Source organism: Anoplophora glabripennis, unplaced genomic scaffold (assembly GCF_000390285.2).
Source record: "Anoplophora glabripennis isolate ALB-LARVAE unplaced genomic scaffold, Agla_2.0 scaffold85, whole genome shotgun sequence".
Classification (NCBI taxonomy): Eukaryota; Metazoa; Arthropoda; class Insecta; order Coleoptera; family Cerambycidae; genus Anoplophora; species Anoplophora glabripennis.
This window is the reverse complement of record NW_019416361.1, coordinates 567,965-593,930: the sequence shown is the minus strand read 5'-3', so window position 1 is coordinate 593,930 and position 25,966 is coordinate 567,965. Positions and strand designations below refer to the sequence as shown.

The window sequence follows — 25,966 nt, the reverse complement described above, 5'->3', positions numbered from 1 at the left end:
CGTAACAAGACAAAATATCTTTTAACATAACGGGAAAGTAGCATTCGACGAATGGGTGCGGTTGTACCCAGTTCCCAGATAATATCAAAGTGTTTTGTACTATCCCCGATCTTAGATCATATTCGAGATAAAAGAATAGAGTCAAAATGAAATTAGCGATGGTTTAACAGGTCTCTTTGAATGACTCTCTAGTATAACTTTTACCGTTTAAAAGTTTTCGACCGTCCAATATTTTGGACCAGTTAAATCCAAATTTCAATAAGAAGTTTACCAGATGATAAACTGTTCTTTCAATTAATTGGAATAGAATGTGATTTATATTGAAAAATATGTTTTTATGAGACTATAGTACAACCGATTATTAATTTTTTATCACAAACATTGTTTAAGACAATATAGATCAGAGCGGATCTGGTTTGAGGTGGATGTGACAGGGGGCAAGCTAATTTTTTTTCAAAATTGCAAGAATGTTAAAAAATTTTAAAAAATACCTAGTTTTTTACTTATATTTTGAAATCTATGCATTTTGGAAGGATATTGAAAAGGAGAAAAAGTTTTAGAATTGAATTTTGCACAATATGCTGTAAGTTAAAAATGTTTAAATTTATTACCGATATTACAAAATAGCAATAATTGATGAAAAAAAGGCAAAAAATCAAGTTCCTTGGATAATTTTTTTAAATGTTTTAGTTGCTCCGAGGACATTCTAATTTTGGTACAAAAAACTTTATAGTGTAATAAAACAACACACCAAATTTCATTAAAATCGGTTTGATAATTTTCGCAAAATATTTTGAACAATTTTTTTTGAATTTTCAGAATTTTGCACAGCCTCAAATAAAGCATCTAGATACTTGAAAATTTTTCACATAGAAAAGACCGCTCAACCATTGAAATGGTTTTTGAAAAATTTAAATCGGTCTCTTTTTTTTTTATTTATCAATTTGCAATTTAGCTTTTTCAAAAATTATAATTTTAAAGTACTCGGAAAGATGCTTCTTTTAAAAAAAAAAAGTTAAATTCCGTTTATTGGTTCTCGAGATATAAGCAGTCAAGGTTTATCGGCATTTACCATTAATTTATAAACAATTTAGCAATAATCTTTGATCCAGTGACTTCGTTTTTCTGAGTTTAAGCTGGAAACAATTTTCATATCCATAAGTTATCGGCAACATAGATAAATCAGCGAAAAAGCTGTCGCTCGCACATGCAAAGTGACTCAAAACATGAAAAGTGGGGGGGGGGCTTTTCGAGTACTTTAAAATTATAATTTCTGAAAAAAACTAAATTGCAAATTGATAAATGTAATCTAATTGTTTAAAATTAACAAAAATTTTTAATTCTAAAAATTTATTGTGGCCGTCCTAATCAACTGGTTTAAATTTTTAAAAAACCATTTAAGGTTGAGCGGTCTTTTCTATGTGAAAAAATTTTCAAGTATCTAGATGCTTTATTTGAAGCTGTGCAAAATTTTGAAAATTCGGAAAAATTTTTTCAAAATTTTTTTCAAAAAATTATTTTGCGAAAACTATAGAACCGATTTTAATGAAATTTGGTGTGTTGTTTTATTATACTATAAAGTTTTTTTTTTCCAAAATTAAAATTTATTTTTTTAGCCTTTTTTCATCAATTATTGCTATTTTGCCACATCGGTAATAAATTTAAACATTTTTAACTTGAAGTATATTGTGCAAAATTCAATTCTAAAACTTTTTTCCTCTTCGATATTCTTCCAAAATTCATAGGTTTCAAGATATAAGTAAAAAACTCAGATAAAATAGGTATTTTTAAAAATGTTTTAAGCATTTTTGCAATTTTAAAAATGTTCCGGATCGCGCCCAGATCTAGGGATCTACACTTTTATTACGGGAGTTGTAGTGAAGGTATTCCAGCAAAAATTAACTTGCCCCCACCTACATCCAAAAAGTGGGATATTTCGACAGATCCGCCCTGGTTTAATACTTGTGATGATAATTACAAGTATCTCATTACAAAACTTTAAATAAAATACAGCTTATTTTCATATTAGGAATCACTTATTCCTACACTTTTTCTCAAAACCAAAGTGCCAAAGTGTGATAATGGGGAATTACTCTGTAAACCAGTTAACAAAAAAATTCTATACAGGGTGATTCTTTAAATGGCACACCCACTATAGCTTTTATACGAGTTGTCCGACTGACACAAATTTCACATTCAGGAGCAAAAAACATGGCCAATCTGATAATACCAATTGTATTGTTGCTGAATTACTATTTTTTTTGTCTGTCTGACACATTGGTTTATCATACTTGTTAAACTTATATCACTGTTTCGTTAGAAAAGTACAAATTTCTGTTATATATGAAAAAGCAGAAATCTGGCAAATTCGCAATTACTATTAATATTTTTAATTATAAGACGGCATCTGTAAGTTTTCTTCGATACATCGTGTTGTCGTCATGTACGATCCTCATTTTTATAGGCAGCAAAAATTTGTATATGCCCCAAATTTTAATTTTGTCCCAGCCTCTTTGTCTGTTCCGAGCGTTCTTTGTGATCATCGCGATGCGTTGTAATTTTTTACTATGGGAGCCGGTGAAACGGGAAAGGAAAAAGAGGAGGAGGATATCAATATGCCAAAAATCATATTTTTTTTTTGAAAATTCGTACTTACACCTTCAACGGTTAATATAATCGAAAAAATTTTAGTTTTTTGTTGTGTAGGTGAAAAATTGCATGAATTACATTTCTGGCCGCCATTTTTTTTATTAATTATTCTGCAAAAATTATTTTAATAGATTGACCGATATTTTTACTAATTTTAAGGTAAAAAGTAGTCCAGCTTGGAAAAACGCCCCAAGTGTCAGCAACGTATTTTTACCTGTGGATGTTGAATTTTACATCGATCGGACAACCCTTAAATAAAAAAATTACAAGAAAATTACATTAAAAAAAACATTGGATGCAAAAAATCCTTTATAGGAGTCAAAGTAATGAAAGTGATACAAACAAAGAGAAAAAGAGGCTGAATTTTCAAATTTAATTCTTTTAAAAAATATATCACTTTAATTTATAATTTAATACAAAGTACATCAGAAAAAAAAGTCTTTTGCTTTTGCCAAATTGTCGCCGAACTGTTTTTTCTAGCCACTAGAAGTCCAGTTTAACAAAACTGAATCGAGTTTGCCTCTGTCCCAGGAAAATAGAATTGTTGTTTTCATGTAACGAAAACCTCAGAAAAATAAACTATGTATGTACATACCGTCGTGTATCTGTAACAAAACAGCACCTAACGTAGCCTTCCTATCGCTACGTACCCCTTCCTGTCATTCTCGTAGAAATAATAAATAAAACATTTAAAAAGCAACAAAAGTACTCAGTCTTCAGAAATTGAGATATTGTCGTTACTTAAAGTATATAGATGTTCGATATACATTCTTTTGGCATAATTTATTTGTTGGGATACCGCGACGGCGAGGTCGGAAGTCCTACACCTCACTCGTGGTTTCTTTACGGGATCCGGATTCACTAAGGCCGCGCTTACTCCGGCGTAGTGCATCACGATTTCGATGTAGTAGCGGCTCTCCCCGTGGTCCTTTTCTCTTATAACGTTGCAGACTTCCAAATCACTGAAAAAATTATTTCAATAAAACCAAAGATAAATAGAAACATATAAACAACATGATCACAACAGTCACAGATCACAACGATTTTTTCAACAGTTTCTTCAAAAATTTTAAAGTTTACGTTAATTCTAAGTTGCACTCTGTATATCAGTATTTTTTGGAATAAGGGTCTAGCAGGAGAAGATAAGGTCAGCGGCCCCATAAAGGTATTTTGAAAATAACTTGTGTGGTAACATCGGCGAGATATAAATCTACCATTGACACAAATTCAGCCTCGCATCTCACTGCATTCTGGAGATAATTGATCAATAGGTGAGTGGTTCACCCCTAAAAAGATGCTTCTAAATGAAGGTAACCGACTACATTTTTAAAACAAAAACCTAGAGCATGAAACTTTTTTTATTTTATAAAGTGTATTTTTCTGATAATTCACATATATTTTTTTATATTTTTCAGCGTGGTCAGTCAATTGCTATAAACAAAAATCGGTAAACTTTTAGAATTTTTTTTTCAAAAACTGCTGAACAGAGTTCAATTCTAAAATTCTAAAAAAGCATAATAATCAGCAGATCTTCTACTTCAAGATATATTTTTTTGGTGTAGGTAAATTATTTTATTGAAGGTCTAAATTGAGTAAAAAAAAGTCTACAGTCTACAAATAGTGAAATTGTAACTCTAGATCCATTGACACATGGATGGAAAATCGAAAATGGTTGTTTGGATTTTAATTATTTCGAAGGAGAAACTGCGTTAGATATGCTTCAAAAATATTTTTATGCATGTTTAAAATACATTTTTTTACTTTTACCAAAAAAATACATCTTAAAGTAGAAAATTTGCCGATTATTATGCCTTTTTGAGAATTAAAATCTGTTCAGTAGTTTTTGAGAAAAAAATTCCGAAATTTTGTCGATTTCGTCATTTTTTTCACATTAAAATGTAAATATCTCAGAAACGAAGCATTTTTCGAATTTTTGTCAAAGAATAAAAACTGTTTATTTAGGTCCATTTTACAAAGAAAAAACTATCTTCAAAGCCATTCGGCGAGTAATTTTTTTTTACAACTTTTTGTTTATAACAATTGACTAACACGCCGAAAAATATAAAAAAAAATATGTAAATTATCAGAAAAATACACTTTATAAAATAAAAAAAGTTTCATGCTGTAGGTTTTTGTTTTAAAAATTTAGTCGGTTCATGCCTTTTTTTAGGGGTGAACCGCTCGCCTACAAATAGATGCAAGAGCGGGTATTTTTCAAATTTTTTTTTTTTTAAAACTATTGCAAGTGCCCTAATAAAACAAAAACTGTTTGTTAAACAAAACAAAATAGAAATATTTTTTTTCAAGATTTTATTCTTAGTTCACACAGAGGTACAATCACAGAAAAAATATATAATGTAGCCTACTATGTCTAGTATTACTCTCAAAAAGTGCATAAATATAAAATGGGTGCAACACTATCCAAAAAAATTAAAACTTCTTATGAGCATCTTAGGTACTAATGACTTCCCGTTTGTGACACCATTATCATCTGTTTGTTACTCAAAAATATATTAGATAGTAGTTAAAAATGTAAGGAAGACTTTCATTTAGACATAAACCGATGAAAATCGTTTGTGGAATGTTTTTAGAGAACAAGTCGAAACTTGTCACTTTCCAGCTATTAGAGTGTGTGCATTGTGTTTTGTTTAAGTATCATTTTTATGCCAGCACCACTATAGTAGCTCGACTTCAATTATCGTGAGGATTGTATTTTGCTTTAATTTATTTATTTTATTTTTTGTTTATTTTTTTATTTTATATTATTTTGTTTTGTTTGTTTTTATCTTATTTTGTTTTATTTTATTTTTTTTGTTTTTATTTTATTTTGTGTTACTTTTTTTCGGAAAACAATTTTTTGATCATTGTTGTTTCAGTGGAACGGCCTCAGCTTCTTTCTTCGTCGGCGAAACCCCTCTGGACGGCTAATGTGTAGTGGTTGATTTTGGGTTTTGTTAAAATAAAACGCAGAATTTTTGTTGCTTGTAACGTGTGAGCTGGATGTTTGAAACCTAGCCGGCCACACTCCGATCATTATCAACACTCGATTCAAGCAACTTCGCGCTAGATCAAGCTTTACAAAAAGGGTTTGCAACTACGCAAAGTCAAATCACCGTCTACGATTCAATATTACAACGAAAAATTCCACGTTGCAAACAACCTGCTCACACGTTATAAGCAACAAAAATTCTGCATTTTATTTTAACAAAACCCAAAATGGACCACTACACATTTGCCGTCCAGAGGGGTTTCGACGAAGAAAGAAGCAGAGACCATTCCACTGCAACAACGATCAAAAAATTGTCTTCCGAAAAAAATAAAATAACACAAAATAAAGTAAAAACAAACAAAATAAAATAAAACAAAAAAAGATAACAACAAACAAAACAAAATAAAATAAAAAAATAAACAAAACTAAATAAAACAAATAAAATAAAGCAAAACAAAATAAATTAAAATAAAATAGGTAAATCAAACCGAAACCCTGAGGCGAGTTCAAATAAAACAGTAACTATAGTATATTATAATTAATAATACAGAAAAATTCTATAAAAAATATATAATGTAGAATGTTTTGTCTAACGAACAGTCATTTTCAAAATACCTTTCTGGGGCCACTGACCTTATCTTATCCTGCTTGACCCTTAGTTGTCGGCTCTATTTCTCAGATTATGAACGCTGTATAGAACAAATTTTTTAATCGGATGTCTTACCTTAATGGACATTCAAGAACGGTAGCCAATTCCGGAGTCTTTGTGCTTGTGGCGATCCGAATCATTTTATTCGACACGATGCAAAGCAAGTCCTCGGAAGCACTTCCTAACACCTGATACGCGATTAATTGCTCTTCGTAATCCCTGAAATATAGATTTTATTTACCCAGAGCACTTTCTAAACATGAAAAAATTATTTAAAAACATCGAAACGTACAAATTACCAGTAAGAACCATTTTCTATATGTCCATGGTACTTACTTATGATTGACCATGTAAAGGTACTGTTGTCCTTCACTTTGCTTAGAATTATATGTGGGCAACAGTTCCCCGGGCCCGTGGACGCATCTGGGCAATCTAATACGCTCGGGCATCGTCTTACTGAAACAAAATTACATTCATTCGCAATTTTAATTCTCGTTTAGTACTAGAGACACACGCTCACCTTCTACTCGAATCTCTTACAGCTCTAGCTGTCTCCGATGCGAAATCGAGCACTCCTACCACAGGTTTAGTAACGGCGCCCACCAGACCTTTACCGAGACCAGAAAAAACACCTTGAATCCCGTCATTAGAGGCACCCTCATACACCTGCTTGAATATGCCGGTAGCGCCGCCCAGTATTCCAAAACCGAGACCCTTGAACCCAGCCAAGATGTGATCCGAGCTCTTGCCGGTCTGTACCTGTCTTATTCTTTGCCTCATCTCCTCGTGGTAGTCGTCCATGGCCACTCTTCCCAGACCGTCGGATAAAGACTCCGTGATCTTGGCGGCGGAATTCGACATGCCGTGAGTGACGTTCTTTACTAGAGCGCCAACGTTACCTTCGTAGATGAAGCCCGATAGGCCCTCGGAAACGTCGTTCATCAGTCCAAGGGGATTTCCAATGAAGTCGACTGAACCTAGAATTATTCCGGCTTGCCACATCAATTCCTGGAAAATTGTTCGATAAAATAAATAAGGCGACTGTAAATTTAACACTTCTGTACTTACATCTTTAAAATGCTTTATAATAGACTTAAACAGAAACTCTCTCGTTTCAAAGGGGTGTTTCCTTTCAAAGGCTTGTAGGTCGACAGCAGCGTCCTCGAATTTGATCAAAGTTAGACCTAATTTTCTCTTGATTCTTTGCAAATGTTTAGGAAGTTTACTGGCCGTCGTAACGCTCAGTCGGATTTGATCAGGAATCAGTTTGATGATACCAAAATAATATCTAGAACAAAAAATAAAGTAATAAGTGAATATTTATATATTTAATTTGCCTTGCATTGATGAATAGGTTCACAAAATTTTGCTCGCAAATCTGTTTCATAGAAAAATCATCAACAACCTGCAAATAAAAATGGGACGTTTGAACTACTCCATTGGATTTTTAACATCTTGTTTAAATTATTTTGTCATTAATGGTTGCTATTAATTTTTACGTATACATTTATAATATTTAACAAAGTTGTTAAAATTTCAATATGAAAATTTAATGATAAGACTGCAAGTAGTTAGTTACTACAAAATACATTTAGTCAACAACCCGCTAAGTTAAAGTTGTCGTAATCTTCCCATCCACATGTATATAAGAACAAAAGTCAACACTTCACTTGTTTTCATAGTAAAAATATAACCTCTAATTATAGATTAGATAATTTAAAATATAGATTTCAATGCGTAAATAACGAATATTAAATTTGAATTAAGAAATACATATTTTGATTTTGTTTAAACATGCTGCAAATGTAAACACTTCCCAACAATGATTTTCAAAGCTTGATTACCACAAACCGCAACACTAATCTCCAAAATCATGTGAACAATTGAACATCATGTTGATAAGCTACCTAGATGTGAATTACAGGACATATATGTGAATTTTCATTGTTGGACAGGAATAATAAGGGAATGAGGAGGCCACAAACATCTTTATGAAGATATTTCAAATTTTTTTTGACGTATCATCTAAAAACATTCGAACATATTCGTTTAACTTTTTTTTTTCATATTTCATATAATAAAAATAAGAGTTTCAGTGTAACACCGATTAAACTCTCATATATGCTATATTATTTGAAATAACACAGTAAAATCAATGATTCTCAACAAGTTTTTTACAAAAAAAACATGTATATTTATTTCAAATTCTTTTTTTTTACATACCTTTTAGCGTGCGCTGCCGATACTTCCATAAGCAACTTCTGAGTCTCGTAATCGTTTTCGTCCTTATTAAAAAGTTCCTCTTCTTGCGAGTGAAGCCCCATAAACGAGAAAAATTTCAGCAGCAGCATCTCTTCGATAATTATCGTAATCTTCTTCAACCGTAAAATCAAATGCTGAAAATTCTCTATTATTTCGGAGCGCAATAAAATTATTTATTTTTACCTTAAAAATAACCGCATTCGAATTATCTTTCTCTTGCATTTCGGCGTCAAAGACAAGCGCCGGCAGATGGTCGTAGGCTTCGTCGGTGTTTCTCGAATTGGGCGGCGTAACGTACAAGACAACGGGCACTGATGAACCCAAAAGCTGGAATATATTATCGTTATGTTTTAGTTTTATAATAGCTATTTGTGAAACAAGATGGACAAAGCATTAAGTGAGTACAAAATATCTGGATAAGTCTGTCAAAGTAATATTAGGTGATATTTGTGTCAAATCGCAAAAATAGGATTCGTACAAAATACGTTTATAAACGAACACCGACCTGATTATCAATTTGTATATCCTTGACGCTGATGCTGAACTGCCGAGTCTGAGGAGTTATCGTCGACTGTCCAACGATATCGGAGAAATGGGCATACAGCAGCTCCCCGTGGGTTTTCCTGCAGACTACGCTAACACCGAGCCCTCTTAAGTCCACTCCGAATTGCATCTCGGTAGTGATCCTGTTCTGATTATCCTCTTTCCAGGTAAGATCGGGCCTTTGCTTGCGAGAAATCATTCCCCATTCCTTGTCATCGGGAGAGGCGTACACCGATTTTTGTTTTATGTCTTTGATGCTTATGACCTGCGTAGGCCCGTCCATGTATATGTCAACGGCCAGGAAACCGGAGCCTGGACGTAATCTCTGCCGTTCGATGGCTTGCTCGATCGGAATGCCTCTGTCCGTTACTTTGTGGCATATGGGCTGCGGTAAACCGAGAACGGCTGAATTCCCTAAATAGGAAATCGACGTTTTTAATTATTTTAAATTTTTTGTGAACATAGAGCTTTGCTAGGTTAAAGCGACTTGCGATTAGTATTAATTGGATTATTTAACAATACAATATGATAAAAACTTAATATGCAGTGCACAACAAAATACATACAATGTTGCCACATCCATACTTTTGTTGTGTCATTGCCTAGAATGTACAAAATGTACGTGTAAGAAATTGCAACTGTCTTATAATGTTCATAAATTAAATTCCATGAAATCTCACAAATTAATAAGGACAGAAAAAAATTGACGTTATATTCTTGAGTTTGAATTTCAATACAAATTCAACTTTAATGCCAAAAATGTCTAGTATCATTATAAAATATAATAATTTTTATAAAAAATTAAAAACATGTATCATAAAAAAACCTTGCAGCTTATTTGCTAAAATAACTGACATACATCATTCCAAAGAAGAAAAAATTATGTCCTTCTCAATTATAACCATGACCTCAATTTAAACAATATACAGAACTTATCCAAAAAAATTTTAAAATAAGTGCGTCATAAAAATGGAGTCATCAAAATTTTTTGTAAAATCCTTATAGTTTCCGTAGCATTTTCAACCTTTACATAGCTGGACTATTGTAGTCTCTAGCGTCATTCACATTGTACGCTGTGCGCAATGCGCTGTCTCTCCACGTGGCCCTAGTTCCAAATACTGAAATCCGATGTTAGTATTTACGTTTTTGCGATAGTGTTTACATTAGTTTTTCTAGTGTCAAAAATTGCTTACGTGTATAATAAGTTGAGTTGATGGATATCGTTTTAACAACTAACTCCATAAGACCTAATTTTAATCCATCTAACAATGCAGATACAAAAATGTCCGAAAATGTTACAAAAATTATTATCGTCCTGTAAATTGAAAACAAATGAGATGATTTGTTTTGAAATTCGAACTTGACAACGTATGATCAGTATTTTTCTATCTTTAATAGATTTTGAGACGAATTTGATTTATCATGAAATATTTTTTTTTTAATGTGAAATTGACGATGGTTTTACATTTTACAAAATTCAAATTCAATACTATCTTACAGTATAGAAAACTACTAACCTGGACGCAACCCATAAAACCCGTCTTGCGCTTGCACGCACATATTGTAATGATCGCAGCACAGCCGTCCTTCCTCGGTGAACCTCCATTTCTGCGTGGACTGCCTCCTAGGGTCTATGCGACGCAGCATCAACCGGGAGTACGTGTTGGGTTGCGGAGCGGTATTCTCTATGTCCAACACCAGAATATTATCCTTCCGTCTGGGCTGGTTGGGATGAGAAGGCGGACTGCTCCCTTCGTGCTGCAGGTGCCCTTCCGAGGTCATTCGCCACAACTGAGAGCGTTCGCCTGGTATTTTCGTGGCCAAGATCACCCTGCTGTCCTTCGATCGCACGTCCAGGACCAGCTCCTGGCTCTCTACATCGTGAGGGTCTTTGACGCCTTTGGAGCTGCTTTATTTTTACATGAAAACATTTTTGGTAATCAATTGGTTAGATGCTCTAAGTTAGTGTTTTTTTTCAATAATGATGTAAGTGTGGGTGAGATACAACCTGTAAAATTTGACATATGTTAAATGTCATTGTTACTCAATGCCTACAGATACATCACAGTGTTGCTTTGTACCTACTGGCACATGTGACCTACTAGTTTTGTAGGTAGAGTAAGCATGACTAGTAGCAATGACATTTAAGACATGATATAGGCCGCGTGTCATATGAACAATTTGTCAGCGCTAGGTAGCGATGTACTGACAATAGCGCTAAATTATTGACGGTTAAATAAAAAAAGTCTACTTACTTCTTAAAAGTGCCCACAAATGCTATATAAATAAAATTTTCATAGGTCAACCCATGCATGGATCCCAAGTTGTTCATATTATAAATATTAGAAACGCCCCCTGGCGCTATCAGTCTTACTATGTTGGGTTCTGTGGGTTCGTCCCACGCGTACGGTACGCTAGAGTGCGCTCGTGCGATGCTGTGCATGATGTCGATATAACAGTTCTGCCCGAACTGAATGGGAACCTCGGAAAAGTTGTCGACTCGTATGGGCGGAGGCATGGTGTCCGCGTCTGTAAACATGACGAAGAAAGTTGCGTCTTGAAGGATTACCTCCAAGCGCAAGAAGTAAACTCTTCCATTTGCGTCTCTAGAATATAAAAAAAATTAACAACCGTTTTTCTATAGTTTGTCTTTTTGTATTTACCGTATGTTGACGTGCATTGAATTGATGCTGTCGATTTTCAATCCGCCCGACCAGCAACAGTCCGGAATGTCCAGTATCGACACGCAAAGCAACTGCTCTTTTTCCAGGCTGGACCAGTGGAAGGGCATATGCGAATTGGGCATAGCTTTCAAGTAGGTCTTCTGAGCTTGGGGGCTTAAGTTTTTCACCGAATACATCTGCGCGAAGATTAACTGGTAAGAACTGCGATTGTAAAGTTGGTACCTCGGGGAAATAGTAATGATGTTGGTAGAACGGTATTTTCCTCTTCCGGGTCTAACCTCCAAACCGACCACGAAAACCGTGTCGGGTTTGCCGTCTCTCATCGTCACACGCAATTTGCGGTATTGGGTGCCTTTCTGGACATGAAAGTTTGAGCACCACTGAAATACAGATCAATTTTTGGTGATGGATTGAATTCTTTCATAGAAAGAAAAAAATATGTAAGAAATTTAGTAGAAATTAATTTTTTTTGTGAAAAACTTCAACTTGTATCAATTTCATCAGAAATTTTAAAGGAAAATGTCAATTTAACAGATTATCTCCTAATGTTTGCTATACACCCTAATTTTAATCAGCTTTTTTTTAATTTTTTAATTTTCCGGAAAACGATAACCGACCTCCACAAAATGGCTTCAGATTCAAGTTCCGAATGTCAAAATTGGGGGCGATACAAACAATTACGAAAATCCAAAGCTAGAGAATTCTCATACATACATTTTTTTTTTTTATTTTATATACCTGAGGTGTTCCATCCCAGACAACTTTTTTGCCAACTCTTGCGTTTATTGTCGGACTGGCATCTTGGTCAGAAAAACTGAAAAGCAAAGGGGCCATCATTCTGGCTTGTTCGTGTTCATCGAACTGACCTGCACTCTCTGTAGAGGAACCAGACTGCCTGAAAACTAAAGGCAAACCCGTCCTGTTGATAATCCAATAGTACGCCGATATTGTAATCTGAAAACACGAAACAAATGATACATAATTCACAATTTCAGATAAACTTACTTTTAACTTAGCTCCTTTATTAACGGAAATATCTGCGAACAAATACAATTTCCGCTGACGTCTGTCTTCGAGCTTAATACGGCCGCTAAAATCGGTGTTACAACTGCTGGGTATAACTATAGCGTTGCAGGTTTGGAAGTTTTCGATTTTAATCTCTAGCTCTATGACTTTCTCGGGGTCAAGCTAAAACATAACCGTTGACGAAAAGCCCCACACTGGGCGCCAAACCGGTTTGGCGCCCAACGTGGGGCTTACCATATTTACATAAAAAAATAAAATAGGAACTTACGCTAGTCACAGATGCTTGTGCGCCAGCTTTAACGTGTCCATTTTCCCCAGCGAGGTTATAAACTATATCTATCGGAAGAAGGTTCTCCAGTTTAACGGTAGGCCATAAATAAATTCTATGAGCTGGCTGGTCGTATCTCGTACTCGATCCTATTAACAAATTCTCTCTAATGATTTCGGCACAGAACCTAAAAGGAAAACGTTATGTTACAAACACTAAACGTGATTTTAAACAAAGAAAAGGCACTACGAAGCATAATACTCGACAGACCTGTAATTATATCCCTTGTGAGTGTGGCACGTGGCCAATTCATACACTTTGTCGACATAATTGGGCATTTCGGACCAGTTCAATGTTGGCATGCAGAAAGTATACTGATGGGGCGAACCACTCGGTCGTACATTAATCTGAGAATGGGCGTGGACTAAAGGCACTGCCAGCGTCTTCTTGGTGTCCACAATGAACGATTTATTTGGAACCCACAGAGTAACGGCATCATGGGGTAACCTGTTTTCCAGTTTTACTTCTACCGTTTGCGGTAAGTTGTTGATGATCAAGAGTGCCGATCGAACTGTTATCAACTTTCTGGCAGATCCCTCTAGGGCTATGTCAAATACAATTCTCACCGGTGGTAGATCTAATGACTAAAAAATAATAATAATAAAACTTTGAAGTGAATAGTAGTTTAATTATTGTTTCCATTATAGTTGTCAAATGTGTGAAGTTAGAAAGCACAGTTGTCAATTGTCATGCAGTTGACAATTGACAATCGCAATTCTAACCTCACACATTGTGAATTTACACCTGTCAAATCATATGAATAAGGTTGTACTGTTGCAACTGCAAATTATTACATAATTCAGTTTTAAGACTTGTTTTAATTGATAAAACGAGCAAAGTAGTATTAATAACGAGAACATTATTTTCTTACTCTATTTTGCACTTCCGCTGGAGCGTCTCTAAAGTAAACACCGACTTTATCGACAGTGACCGGATTGACATGTTGCCACCCCTCTACCTTTACGCCCAGCTGGTGCATTTTCATTTTGTGTGAATCCTGATGTCGCATTTTATCTAAAAAAGAGAGAGAACATTTATTATGCTAGCAAAGTTTAATAAATCTCGTCCAAATACCTCTGCTTGTAAAGGAAAAAGGTACCGTTTGTCCAGAATCGACCGTTATCCAATTTTCTTCCGACTTATATACGATGGGGGTGCTAGACTTGTCTATGTCTGATATGTGGGTTGTAAACTTTAGCAAGGAACCCGTTTCGTTTTTTAAAGCAAACGGTATGAACGGAGATCTTCTCCTGAAGCTATCCAAAGTACTAACAGGATCTGCTTCTTTCTGATTTCTCATTAAGGTCTGCTTTACTTTATAATAGTCCATCGTCCAGTTTTCTTTTACTTGCCCATACAACTCCATTAAAGTCGAAGTTATATTAATGTTGAATGTATCATAAGAACTGACTTTAAATGACAAATTATTCTTCAGCAACGTTTGGGAAATTATTTTTTCCCATATTATAGTACACCTGAAATAAAAATGGAACTGGTTTGTAATGTTACGACATGTTAGCTACGGGATACATTGTTGTTAAATCTCTCTTACCTCCACGGTTCGAAAATGGGTTCCCAACCTGACAGTACTCTATTGTAATAATCACTGGCCAAAATACAGCATAACGAGCCTTGAGGATGTATAGGATCGGGGTCGTTTAAATTTAACTCGGGTAGAAGTTGGTTTAATTGAAGATCGGAAAATGAAAGTTCTAGAAGTGGCACATCTGAATCACCGCAATCGTCGATAATGCAAATTGAAACACAATTTGCCTTTACCTAAAAGTTATTTAATTGTTTAAATTGAGACGAGAAATTATCGATAATTCGTTACCTCAATCGCATTAATACTGATATATTTTTCATTTTTTGGCACACGAGAAGAGGGTACTGCGTTACGTGTTAGCCAAAGCGCAGCATCGTCCAGTCTATTTTCACATTTTTCCAAGGCCACAATACAGTCCTCCGTTTTGAATCCAAGACCTGTCAGAGTGGCAATCTGGCCTAGAAATTGGGGAAAACAATAGTTTTTTTGTCTTAATTGGCCCGTTACATACTTTTCGTAAGAGAAGATTGTCCCTGCTCTCCGTTTCTGTTAAATATTTGCTTCGGCAAGGAGTTTAACATCTGCATAAACATGCACATGTCGTGGTATGAGAGTCGTACGATTAAAAATTGCAGTTGCACCTAAAAATAAGGCGTTATAAAAATTATTTATTATAACCGTCACCTCACCTCTAGGATATTCTCTTTGTTAATGTCGATACTCAACGTAATCGGGTCTATAATGGACAGAGCAGTTTCATCTTCCATTCCCAAAATACAAGAAAACATTTCCAAATTGTTTAAGCTACACGATAGAGGTTTCTCTAAATTGTACGGACGATATTTTAAAACGGTAGTACTCTAAAATTAGTTTAAATGTTACATTCGATTCAAACGGTTTTACAACAAACAAACCTTTAAAATCACAGTATTCGTGTCCCACTGGGACGAGTTTTCAACTAACACGATTTCCGAATCGGTGATATTCAATTTTAAGTCAAACTTCATATTGTCCGGTTGTTTCGTGGTCGATATCGACACTTGATGTTCCGGACTGGAAGGTACATTTTCGATATCTTGGAAGATATATTCCATTATGGACTCCCACCAATCAAAAATAGCCATCAGTCTCATATCGTTTAAAAGGATAGTAACTCTAGTGTAGTCCTGCCGCTTCCTACTATGTATTTCGGCCTGAACGATGTCGTTTTCTTTGTACTTTATAGGTTGCAGTATGTTGGTGAAGACGTTAAAACGTTCGTTTGGCCTCGCACCGTTATAACGAGTGTCCACTATTTGTATCTCTTGGGAGACTAAGTCGATGTCTTGACACAGGTTGCTGAATGTTTCAATGGTTAAGTGGGACTTTATAAAGTTTATGCAGGTTAATGGAGAAGCGCTGCTATGCGATTTTATAAGCTGTAGCGTTACATTTTGCAAATTGAGCTTAATAGAGAAAATTTTCCATTCTTCGTGAGATTCGTTCTAAAAAGATTCATAAAATACTTGAAATAAACGCAAAATGAAATCGGGAAAGTTATAACGTAATACTAGAAAAAGCTTAACTTTGCAAAGAACCTTGGTCTTACCTCGTTAGTTACTACTTGCGCAGGAACAGAAGGGTTGATTCTTTCCGTATCTTCGCCTAAATTATACGTTAGCAAGCCCCTAATAAGTCGATATTGTCTCATGTCCAACACGCCGTCCAAAGTGGACAACTCGCCGTAGATACTCATGTCAGGTACTATGTGACAGGTCTTTTTGTGCAGATTTTGTTCCACCTGCAACTTCAGCTGGAATTTTTTTGGCAGCAAAGACGGCCCCTTTTTCGTTATTAAACTGCCACCTAATTTGAAGCTCTCCGAAGACGGCTGCTTCTTCTGGGGACTCAATTCGGTTTCTATTAAGCCAGTGCATAAGTCGATATTTTCGAGTTCAATAGTCATAACGTCAAGTAAACATCTCTTGTTATTTTCGTCGGAGACTACGCTTATCGTCCCGTCTTCCCCGGAAAATTTGAATAAGTTCGTTACATATAACTGCCCGAGATCGACGATAAGTAAGTCTGACGACTTTGAACTGACGGGGAGCAGCATAATAGGCGAGCCAACCTTGAATATCAGCGATAAACGTGATGGCACGCGTTTTGCCTAGAATAACATAAGTTTATTACATTTTTTAAAGTACACTTTTCGTCAAAATTAAAGTGCCACTAAAAATTGGTCTCAATTGTAAAGTTGATTTTCTCATGAAGATCTTGTTCGATTTTCATAATTAATGTTTTTTCCTCAGTTATGATGCTGAAATAGCAATTTTTGTTGAAACAGTTCTCAGTATATTCAAGGTGTACGGGAGGATGAATTTTCTTCTCTGAAATTTGAAGCACCCAGTGGGATGTGATGGCTACAATAACAAATGCATACTTGAATCAAACTGCCGTCCCAGCTATTTTGAAGAATTTGTTTTTTGATTCATGTCGTTATCTCTACCATTACCTATAATAATCCAGGCGGTATCTGTTTCGGGTTGGGTAAAACGCATACAATCGGAGATTTTTGTTTTAACGGCTTCTAAATAACATCAGAAAAGATAATTTTTCTATACAAATAAAAAAAAACGTTGGCTTAATTGTTACTGCAAAAAAGTATAAAAAAATAGTAAAAAAATTCTTTTTTTTTCTTGGATTTCTCGTCGACAACTTAGCAACTATTCGTTTTAGATAAAAATGGATTGCAATTCGAAAAAATAATTATTGTTGTTGCAAAAATCGGAAAAATCATTTAAAAATTTGCAAAAAATGCTAGTTTATTTGTCAATTTTTTGCAGACACTTGAATAATACCTAGGATCTTCATACTTTTCCCAATTAAACTTTTTAGTGTATAAAATCATCACACCAAATTTCATCCAATTCGGTTCGATAGTTTTTACATAATTGTTTAATTTTTTTTTTAATTAAAAAATTTGCAAAATCAAATTTGTAAAAATCCAAAGCCTTTGAATACTTGAAAATTTCACCACAAAAAGAAGAGCTCTCGTGCTTTAAAATGCTTTTTGAAAAATTTTAATCGGGTGAGCCGTGGTGATTGTTTAAACATTTTCGCATTTTTCATGCTTAAAAACAATTGCAATAATTTTTGTTGTTGCGAGACATCGATTTAAAAAAAAATCATCGACATTGGTCCATTAGAAGCTGAGATAAGTGAAATTTTTCCAAGCGTCGCAATTTTGAACTCGAGAATTCAGATCGGAGTAGCTGTGTGTTTGCTCCCCCACCACTGATATTTCATTGATTTCACGCGCTTTTGAATATTTTTGAATGATATTTTAAATGGGACGCCCGTGATTTCAAATTTTAAAAACTTATATCTGGGAAGTACTCGGAATGACAAACCTATTAGTTCAAAAAACAGCCCTTATACTCTTATAGTTTTGCTGTAAACAAGGGTTAACTTTAACGGGCTTTTACTGAAAATAATGGGCAGATCATCAGGTTTTTTTTTTTAAATACTCGTCTTTCTGAGTATTTTCAAACCATATTTTAATATAAAAGAAAAATTTGAAAAAAACATTAAATTATTGCAATTGTTTATAAGCATGAAAATTGCGAAAATGTTTACAATCACCACGGCTTACCTAATCTTCCGATTTAAATTTTTCAAAAAGCATTTTAAAGCTTGGGAGCTCTTCTTTTTGTAGTGAAATTTTCAAATATTCAAAGGCTTCAGATTTTTAGAAAGATTTTGAAAATTTTTTAATTAAAAAAAAATTAAACAATTATTATGTAAAAACTATCGAACCGAATTGGATGAAATTTGGTGTGATGATTTTATACACTAAGAAGTTTAATTGGGAAAAGTATGAAGATCCTAGGTATTATTCAAGTGTCTGAAAAAAATTGACAAATAAACTAGCATTTTTGCAATTTTTTAATTTTTTCCGATTTTTGCAACATTAATTATTTTTTCGAATTGCAACTAACTATCTTGTTCAAAATTTAATTACAAAATTTTTTTCCTTTTCCATTTTTGTCTAAAACGAATAGTCGCCCCATCAGTATACTTTCTGCATGCCAACATTGAACTGGTCCGAAATGCCCAATTATGTCGACAAAGTGTTTGAATTGGCCACGTGCCACACTCACAAGGGATATAATTACAGGTCTGTCGAGTATTATGCTTCGTAGTGCCTTTTCTTTGTTTAAAATCACGTTTAGTGTTTGTAACGTAACGTTTTCCTTTTAGGTTCTGTGCCGAAATCATTAGAGAGAATTTGTTAATAGGATCGAGTACGAGATACGACCAGCCAGCTCATAGAATTTATTTATGGCCTACCGTTAAATTGGAGAACCTTCTTCCGATAGATATAGTTTATAACCTCGCTGGGGAAAATGGACACGTTAAAGCTGGCGCACAAGCATCTGTGACTAGCGTAAGTTTCTAAGTCCCACGTTGGGCGCCAAACCGGTTCGGCGCCCAGTGTGGGACTTTTCGTCAACGGTTATGTTTTAGATTGATCCTGAAAAAGTCATAGAGCTAGAGATTAAAATCGACAACTTCCAAACCTGCAACGCTATAGTTATACCCAGCGGTTGTAACACCGATTTTAGTGGCCGTATTAAGCTCGAAGACAGACGTCAGCGGAAATTGTATTTGTTCGCGGATATTTCCGTTAATAAAGGAGCTAAGTTCAAAGTAAGTTTATCTGAAATTGTGAATTATTTATCATTTGTTTGGTGTTTTCATATTACAATATCGGCGTACTATTGGATTATCAACAGGACGGGTTTGCCTTTAGTTTTCAGGCAGTCTGGTTCCTCTACAGAGTGCAGGATTTTTACAAATTTGATTTTGAAAATTTTTTAATTAAAAAAAAAAATTAAACAATTATTATGTAAAAACTATCGAACCGAATTGGATGAAATTTGGTGTGATGATTTTATACACTAAAAAGTTTAATTGGGAAAAGTATGAAGATCCTAGGTATTATTCAAGTGTCTGCAAAAAATTGACAAATAAACTAGCATTTTTTGCAAATTTTTAAATGATTTTTCCGATTTTTGCAACAACAATAATTATTTTTTCGAATTGCAATCCATTTTTATCTAAAACGAATAGTTGCTAAGTTGTCGACGAGAAATCCAGAAAAAAAATAATTTTTTTGCTATTTTTTTATACTTTTTGCAATAACAATTAAGCCAGGGTTTTTTTTATTTGCATAGAAAAATTTTCATTTCTGATGTTATTTGGAAGTCGTTAAAGCAACCCTTTTTAAAACAGATACCGCCTGGACCATCATTAAAAAAAGCTTACCAGGTCCAGATTAGCCACGAGAGAATCAATTTAGAAATTGAATTTCGTTTTTAGTGGTACATTAATTTCGACGGAAAGTGAACTTCTAACAACTCACCAATTGACCACTGGTAGCTGCCTGAATTCCCTTCATAACCGCCTGTTGCCTCTCTGTAAACGTATTGTAAAACGCCATGATCTCCGCTATAAATCTCTTAGTATGCACGTACATAACCGAGACCATATCTAAGGTTAACTGAGCGTCGTAATTTTTCTCTAGATCGGGAGGATGCCTAAACGAAAATAAAAAATCAACAATAACCTAAAAAAGTAACCGAACGCTTACCTGACGTATTTAAATTGTAACGCCTGTTCGGGCGAAGTTATAAACCTTTCTCTGTATAACTGTCCGTGAAGGGTTAAATCTTGAAGCGACATTGTTCCCAGTTTTCCCTCGACTTCCTTAAGCAAGCCCGTCGTTTTAACCACAACTTCGACATTCGAGATATTCGCCTTGGCGATATCACGATCCGGTTTCACGAGAACCACCGTTAAAGACCGCACTGTGATATTCGTCATAGCTCTGCCCTCTAAGGGCACCGGATTTGCGGAATCTACAGTATCTGTATCCGTAGCAGCAGAAGAATAGTTGGGTTCCGAAGAAGAAGCGCTGAAGAAATCAATCACGACCACCCAAGACTTGGGACTTATCACCAAGTCTAAACAATTGAAGTCCACAGAAGTAGAACGTTGCAAACCACCGTAGGTCTCTTGGAAATTCGGAGTTGACGTGTCAACTAACAGCGTGCTAACGATTACCAAGTTCTTAGGCTTGCTTTTGTTTCTGTGAGGACTGGGAGGAGGGGTGGAAGGACAAGCTTCCCCGTTCGCGTTTGCGTCATTATAAACCGAGTTGTTCATATTTCCCATTCCAAAAACTTTCGCGGTCTCTAAATGGTCAGGCAACGACCCTCGTGATGGGCTGTTCATTCGAGGATGGTACGTTATATCGGGGCAAGATCTCGAAACGCATGTTGCATTTGGAGGTGCCTCGCTTCCAGAAGACGAGATCACCATAGTTCGGTGCTTGCATCCTTCAGGCTGAAGCAGGTCTTCCATGAATATAGACCTCAAAGAGACCTGTATGTTCGTCTCGTACTTGTGGCATTTCTCGTAAATGAACGTGAAATCTCTAAAAGACAAATCAACCAGTCCCTGTTCCCCAGTAGGCGTATCGCCCCGTAGTTCCACAGTGAACACCGGTAGTTCAAAGCTTATTTTTAGTGCCACCATAGATTGGGATGAGGGTTTGCTTTTCGGTGCAGCGCCGACCGTTGGAAATAACTTGGCTCGTACGTGGGGGTCCATGTTTAAGGTAGTCACACCTGTGTCTTCTTCGCTTATGTCCGATAGAACGGTCTGCGGCCTGGTGTTTAAACGAGAGATTCCTTGGGCTTCGTTTAAGGTCGGAGAGGAAGTTAACCACTGCAAAGTATCTAATACTTGTTCGTACTGCGCTCGAGTTAGCGATACTTTTAGAGCCGTTACTACGCTGCCGTCGATTTCAATCAATCCACTGTTAATGTGATAGTTGCCACTCGTACTGTCTTCCTCATTGTGTAGTAATAAGTTAGAGTCGCTGCCTTGGCTGGCGCTCATGGATTTGTTAATTTCTCTGTCGATGTTGAGCTGGAGCATGGTGTCGTGCAAAATGGGCTTTGCTAACGTCTTGCAACTATACATCACTTCGGGTCTGCTGATCATCGGACTTGGCACCCTTCGAGAACTCGTGTCTAACGAATAAATATTCATGTTTCTGATTTCAATGTCGTAATGTTCGGCTTTGCTCTCCAGGTACTCATAATGAAAACCATTTGTATTTGTTTCGTCTATGTAGTTATTAGTTATGTTTATCTTCCCTAAATGAGCGACAAAAACTTGGGGACTGTTGTTCGCTCTCGGTAAAACAACGACAGGACTATCCAGTTCGATATCGAGATTCAAGTCTATAATAAATTCTTCATCGTCGGCGGGGCTGTAGGGAGTTTGAGGAACGGTATCCCTGGCAGAGGCATAACCCGACGGCTCGGTAGAACTAGATCGCCTTCTTCTTCTGCTGGGAGAAGCGCTTTCCGAGAACGACAACGCACTGCTGTAAATCGAACCCGGCAACCTTTTGTTCATATTTAGAGACTGAGCTAACGCCTCGGCTCTCGCATGTACGAGACCCAAGGCCATATCTGTGGCCGCCATTTTTATTGACTTTGCCAAATTTGACAGATACTGCTTGAATTCTGTGGCGCACGACTGAAGTTCCACAACAAACAAGGGCGAGTGCGTGTACCACAAAGAGGCCATTCGAATTGTGACGTTAGCTGTGTCCTTCTCACTCGTCTTCTCCAAATTCCTTACAATTTTGAAGTTAAAGGCAGTTCTGCTGTCTTCTTGTGCCCCAGACATGACGTATAAAGGGTGCGGAGCTTCCAAGAGGGGATCTCTGCCTACGCTGATTATACGCTGGTGCATGTGACCTTCTGGTGTTAAATCTAACACTTGTAAACCTCCTAGAGACCCTTCAACTTCCAGCTTACTACTGACGTTTGCTTGAATTTTAGCCTCGCTCATGGTGGCGGTGCAGATTTTCTTCCCGTACAAAGTACCGTCCTTTATTACACCTCTGAGTAAGAGGACGTTTAAGCGATGGAAATCGAAAGTGAGCTGAGTCGTGCCGATGTTCGAATTCGTCAAGTCGTCTAGGAGCGATTCGGTAGACTGGTTAATGCTAGAAGGGATACGGGGTATGCTAGGCGCTAGAGGTTTTTGAGTCTTTGGAAATACCCGTTTTATGAAACCCATTAGTTCCACTAGAGTTTCTTGGTTTGCTATAAAAAAATTAGGGTTATGAATAATTGATTTTGTTAATTTCTTATAAAGAAAAGTGGTAATTTATCAGCTTATATTCATTCCAGTACCAAAATAGTACAGTGTCTTTTTCTCGAAATGAGAGAAATGTATCATTTTAGAGAGTTTTAAAAATTATAGTTCCAAAAATTGTTGAATATACAGTGTTCAACTTTAAGGGCCGGTACTTTCAGTCTAGATTAAATACACCGTTAACTAATCGATCTATAAATTAATCCTAGTAAACTAACTGAAGTTTAAAGGATATTGGGTACTTTACGGTTTTTTCAAACACTAGGTTAGGTAAACTGGGTTTGAATTAGGATAGTAGGAAAGACGTACGTCGTACACAAATTTTAAATTTTATGTTATGATGCATGTCATATGTCATACATTCCTTGTCAAATCTACGATTTTTTAATTACTTTTGCGGTGTGTGTTGAGCTATAAAATGGATAACAAGAAAAAAAGGAGAACAAACTTTACTTAAGGACCCTATTCAGATTGCAAGAAGAACAAAAAATAAAAATAGAAATATTGAAATCCGAACTGAATATGAAACTTAAACAAAGTTTGGGGCTATCTTAATTCTCATTAATAATAAATTATACACAAATCACGTGTTACTTTTGTGATAAGTAAATTATAATATAGTAATGTTAAGGGTTATATCATGTTATTATTAGCCGTTTTAAAACCGAATCTGGTATAAGATTCATATTTAACTTTTGGTAAATAAATTTTTCAAATTGACGTCTTATTTCATAGACAATAAATGTATAACAGTGATTGGATAACCACAAAGTAATACTTATAAAACAAAAACAGAAACACATATTTATTATACATCTAATGGTTTAATTAACAAGAAAAATAGCAAATATAAATAACTTAAGGTAGTGGAAGCAAGATTGTCCTGACAGTGTTTTTGATAAACCGAAATCTATTAAAAAATTGTTCTTCTGTACACTTTTCAAAATGGTTTATGCGTGTTTTTACTTCATATGTACGCAAATTATTCACGTAGTTTATCATTTCTTCATCGTTATCATCGAATAGCTCCTCCAATTCATTCAAATCCATTATTTTTAAAAACGTCAGTTATGTCAAAAGTATCAAAACCACGTTAATCAGGCGGTAATCGCGGATAGATGCTCCGATTAAATTTAACTACGGACACGCCCACTTTAACTCCTGGTTAATGGTTGACAGTGTTTGAAAGTAACCGAAACGAAGGGTTAAAGTTTAACCGAGGTTTATATTTATCTAATCTAGACTGAAAGTACCGGCCCTAAGGGTAGTATGCATTCTCCAGAATACTAATCTAATTTTTTTTGTGTAAATATCAACACCTCTTTCTCACTTGTAAGCTTATGACAAGCACTGACACATCAGCTGGAAACTGCTACACGGAGGGATTTCAAGAAATCAAACCATGCAGTCTGCCTGTCATTTTGTAGATCGTAAGATAGAAATAGGCACTTATAATCATAAAATATTGTACAAGTGTAGGCAATTATTTATTTTGTTTGTATATATTAGGTCAAAAAATATATACAGGAAGAAGAAGAAGAATATGAGGTTAGGTTGTTTTATGATGTTATAAGGGTGTGAGCGAAATAAAGCGAGCCAAAAAGTAAAACGTTGTTTTGTGTGTGTAAAGAAAGAAAATAAAACCTAACAAGTCAGGTGTGGGGTTTATGGGAGTTCAAAATACGCAAATTACGTCGGTAAGCCTGAAAGAACGAAGAGAAGAAAGTACTTTTGAAGCGTAGAAGTAGTGTGATTAGAAAAACAAGATGGATGACCATGACGAATTCGAACAATTTCAACAAAATCTGAGACATCAGTCAAATGCCGGCAATGTACCAAATCGAAATAATCCCGCAGAATGCAGTAATGATTCGCAAGTAAAAAGTCAAACACAAATAGATCAATTAATGGTTACAGTACAGTGATTGTTGCAACAAAATGCCGCCATGTTAAACATGTTGCAATTGAGTCAACAACGAAATATAGTACCTGAACAACAACCTGTAGCTAGTGCCACAGATGAAGAAAATACCACGAAAAATTTTAATATAATGCCAGATTTGTCAAAAACTATTGACATATTTGATGGTGAAGACAGTCCAGTGTCAGCAAAGAAGTGGTTGAAACAGATAGAGAGTGCAGCGGTTCTACATTCCTGGCCAGCACCATTTGCATTTGAAACAGCAAAAAATAGTTTGAAGGGAGCTGCAAAATTCTGGTTATATGCTAAAGACGTTAATGACTGGGACTCGTTCAAGTTCGCATTTAAGAAAACATTTATATTTGCCAAGAATAAGACGGAATTGTGGAGCAGTATGCAACACAGAATACAGAAACCAAGAGAAAGTGTTAGTCTATACTTTTATGAGAAGCTGAGCCTTTGCTAAGAACTAGAATTGGAATTTTCTGAGATAAAAGAGCAAATAGCCATAGGGTTATGGTTCAAAGAGTTAAGTGCATTTATAATAAGTAGAACGCATATGGATGAGGACGAACTTTATCAAGACATAGTTAAGTATGAAAGAATTGACAATACCAGAAGAGAAAGAATTATGGATGGAAAGGACAAAAAAGTAAAGCAAGAGAGAAGGGACGATAAAGAGAGAAAACCCTTATTAAAAAATGATCAAGCGCAACCAAAATGTTATAATTGTGAGACATTAGGACACATTGCAAAATTTTGTAGTCAACCGAAGAAGGAAATAAAATGTTACAGATGTGGAGAGGTTGGACATACTTCTAAGTATTGTGAAAAACCTATGAAAGTGGAAAATGCAGAAGTGAAATTAGTAAAGACTGATGTACAACCAAACAATTCTGCAAAATATATAAAGAATATCTTACTAAATGATCAGAGTTACACAGCTATGATTGATCCAGGCAGTTCAGATTGTACAATCAAATCTACAGCAGTTATAATGGGGAATTTTCCAATAGAGAGACAGATGTGTGAACTAAAAGGGTTTGGAGATGGTACAAATGTTGTAAAGTCATATGGAAGAATAATAACCACAATTAGTGTTGATGGTGTAAAAGGAGAGAATGTATCATTGAGAATTGTGCCAGA

The 25,966-nt window shown here is 35.4% G+C and overlaps 1 protein-coding gene across 1 annotated transcript in view; it reads right to left on the bottom strand.

Annotated features, from left to right (window-relative positions):
- Positions 1 to 1,884: 1,884 nt before the first annotated feature.
- The window catches only part of LOC108917146 (vacuolar protein sorting-associated protein 13D), a 37,045-nt gene continuing 12,963 nt past the window's right edge, over positions 1,885 to 25,966 (bottom strand). The window contains exons 13-37 of the mRNA XM_018723618.2: positions 20,312 to 22,847; positions 20,084 to 20,258; positions 16,265 to 16,825; positions 15,591 to 16,160; positions 15,366 to 15,536; positions 15,188 to 15,317; positions 14,965 to 15,134; positions 14,683 to 14,909; positions 14,205 to 14,605; positions 14,002 to 14,144; positions 13,341 to 13,714; positions 13,071 to 13,257; positions 12,782 to 12,964; positions 12,515 to 12,730; positions 11,756 to 12,156; positions 11,348 to 11,698; positions 10,610 to 11,001; positions 9,055 to 9,506; positions 8,733 to 8,876; positions 8,511 to 8,683; positions 7,356 to 7,575; positions 6,808 to 7,295; positions 6,624 to 6,743; positions 6,363 to 6,506; positions 1,885 to 3,611 (exon numbers count right to left, since the gene is read on the bottom strand). Coding sequence (XP_018579134.1) covers positions 3,359 to 3,611; positions 6,363 to 6,506; positions 6,624 to 6,743; positions 6,808 to 7,295; positions 7,356 to 7,575; positions 8,511 to 8,683; positions 8,733 to 8,876; positions 9,055 to 9,506; positions 10,610 to 11,001; positions 11,348 to 11,698; positions 11,756 to 12,156; positions 12,515 to 12,730; positions 12,782 to 12,964; positions 13,071 to 13,257; positions 13,341 to 13,714; positions 14,002 to 14,144; positions 14,205 to 14,605; positions 14,683 to 14,909; positions 14,965 to 15,134; positions 15,188 to 15,317; positions 15,366 to 15,536; positions 15,591 to 16,160; positions 16,265 to 16,825; positions 20,084 to 20,258; positions 20,312 to 22,847 — 9,182 coding nt within the window. The 3' untranslated portion in view covers positions 1,885 to 3,358. The remainder of the gene's footprint in view (positions 3,612 to 6,362; positions 6,507 to 6,623; positions 6,744 to 6,807; positions 7,296 to 7,355; positions 7,576 to 8,510; positions 8,684 to 8,732; positions 8,877 to 9,054; positions 9,507 to 10,609; positions 11,002 to 11,347; positions 11,699 to 11,755; positions 12,157 to 12,514; positions 12,731 to 12,781; positions 12,965 to 13,070; positions 13,258 to 13,340; positions 13,715 to 14,001; positions 14,145 to 14,204; positions 14,606 to 14,682; positions 14,910 to 14,964; positions 15,135 to 15,187; positions 15,318 to 15,365; positions 15,537 to 15,590; positions 16,161 to 16,264; positions 16,826 to 20,083; positions 20,259 to 20,311; positions 22,848 to 25,966) is intronic.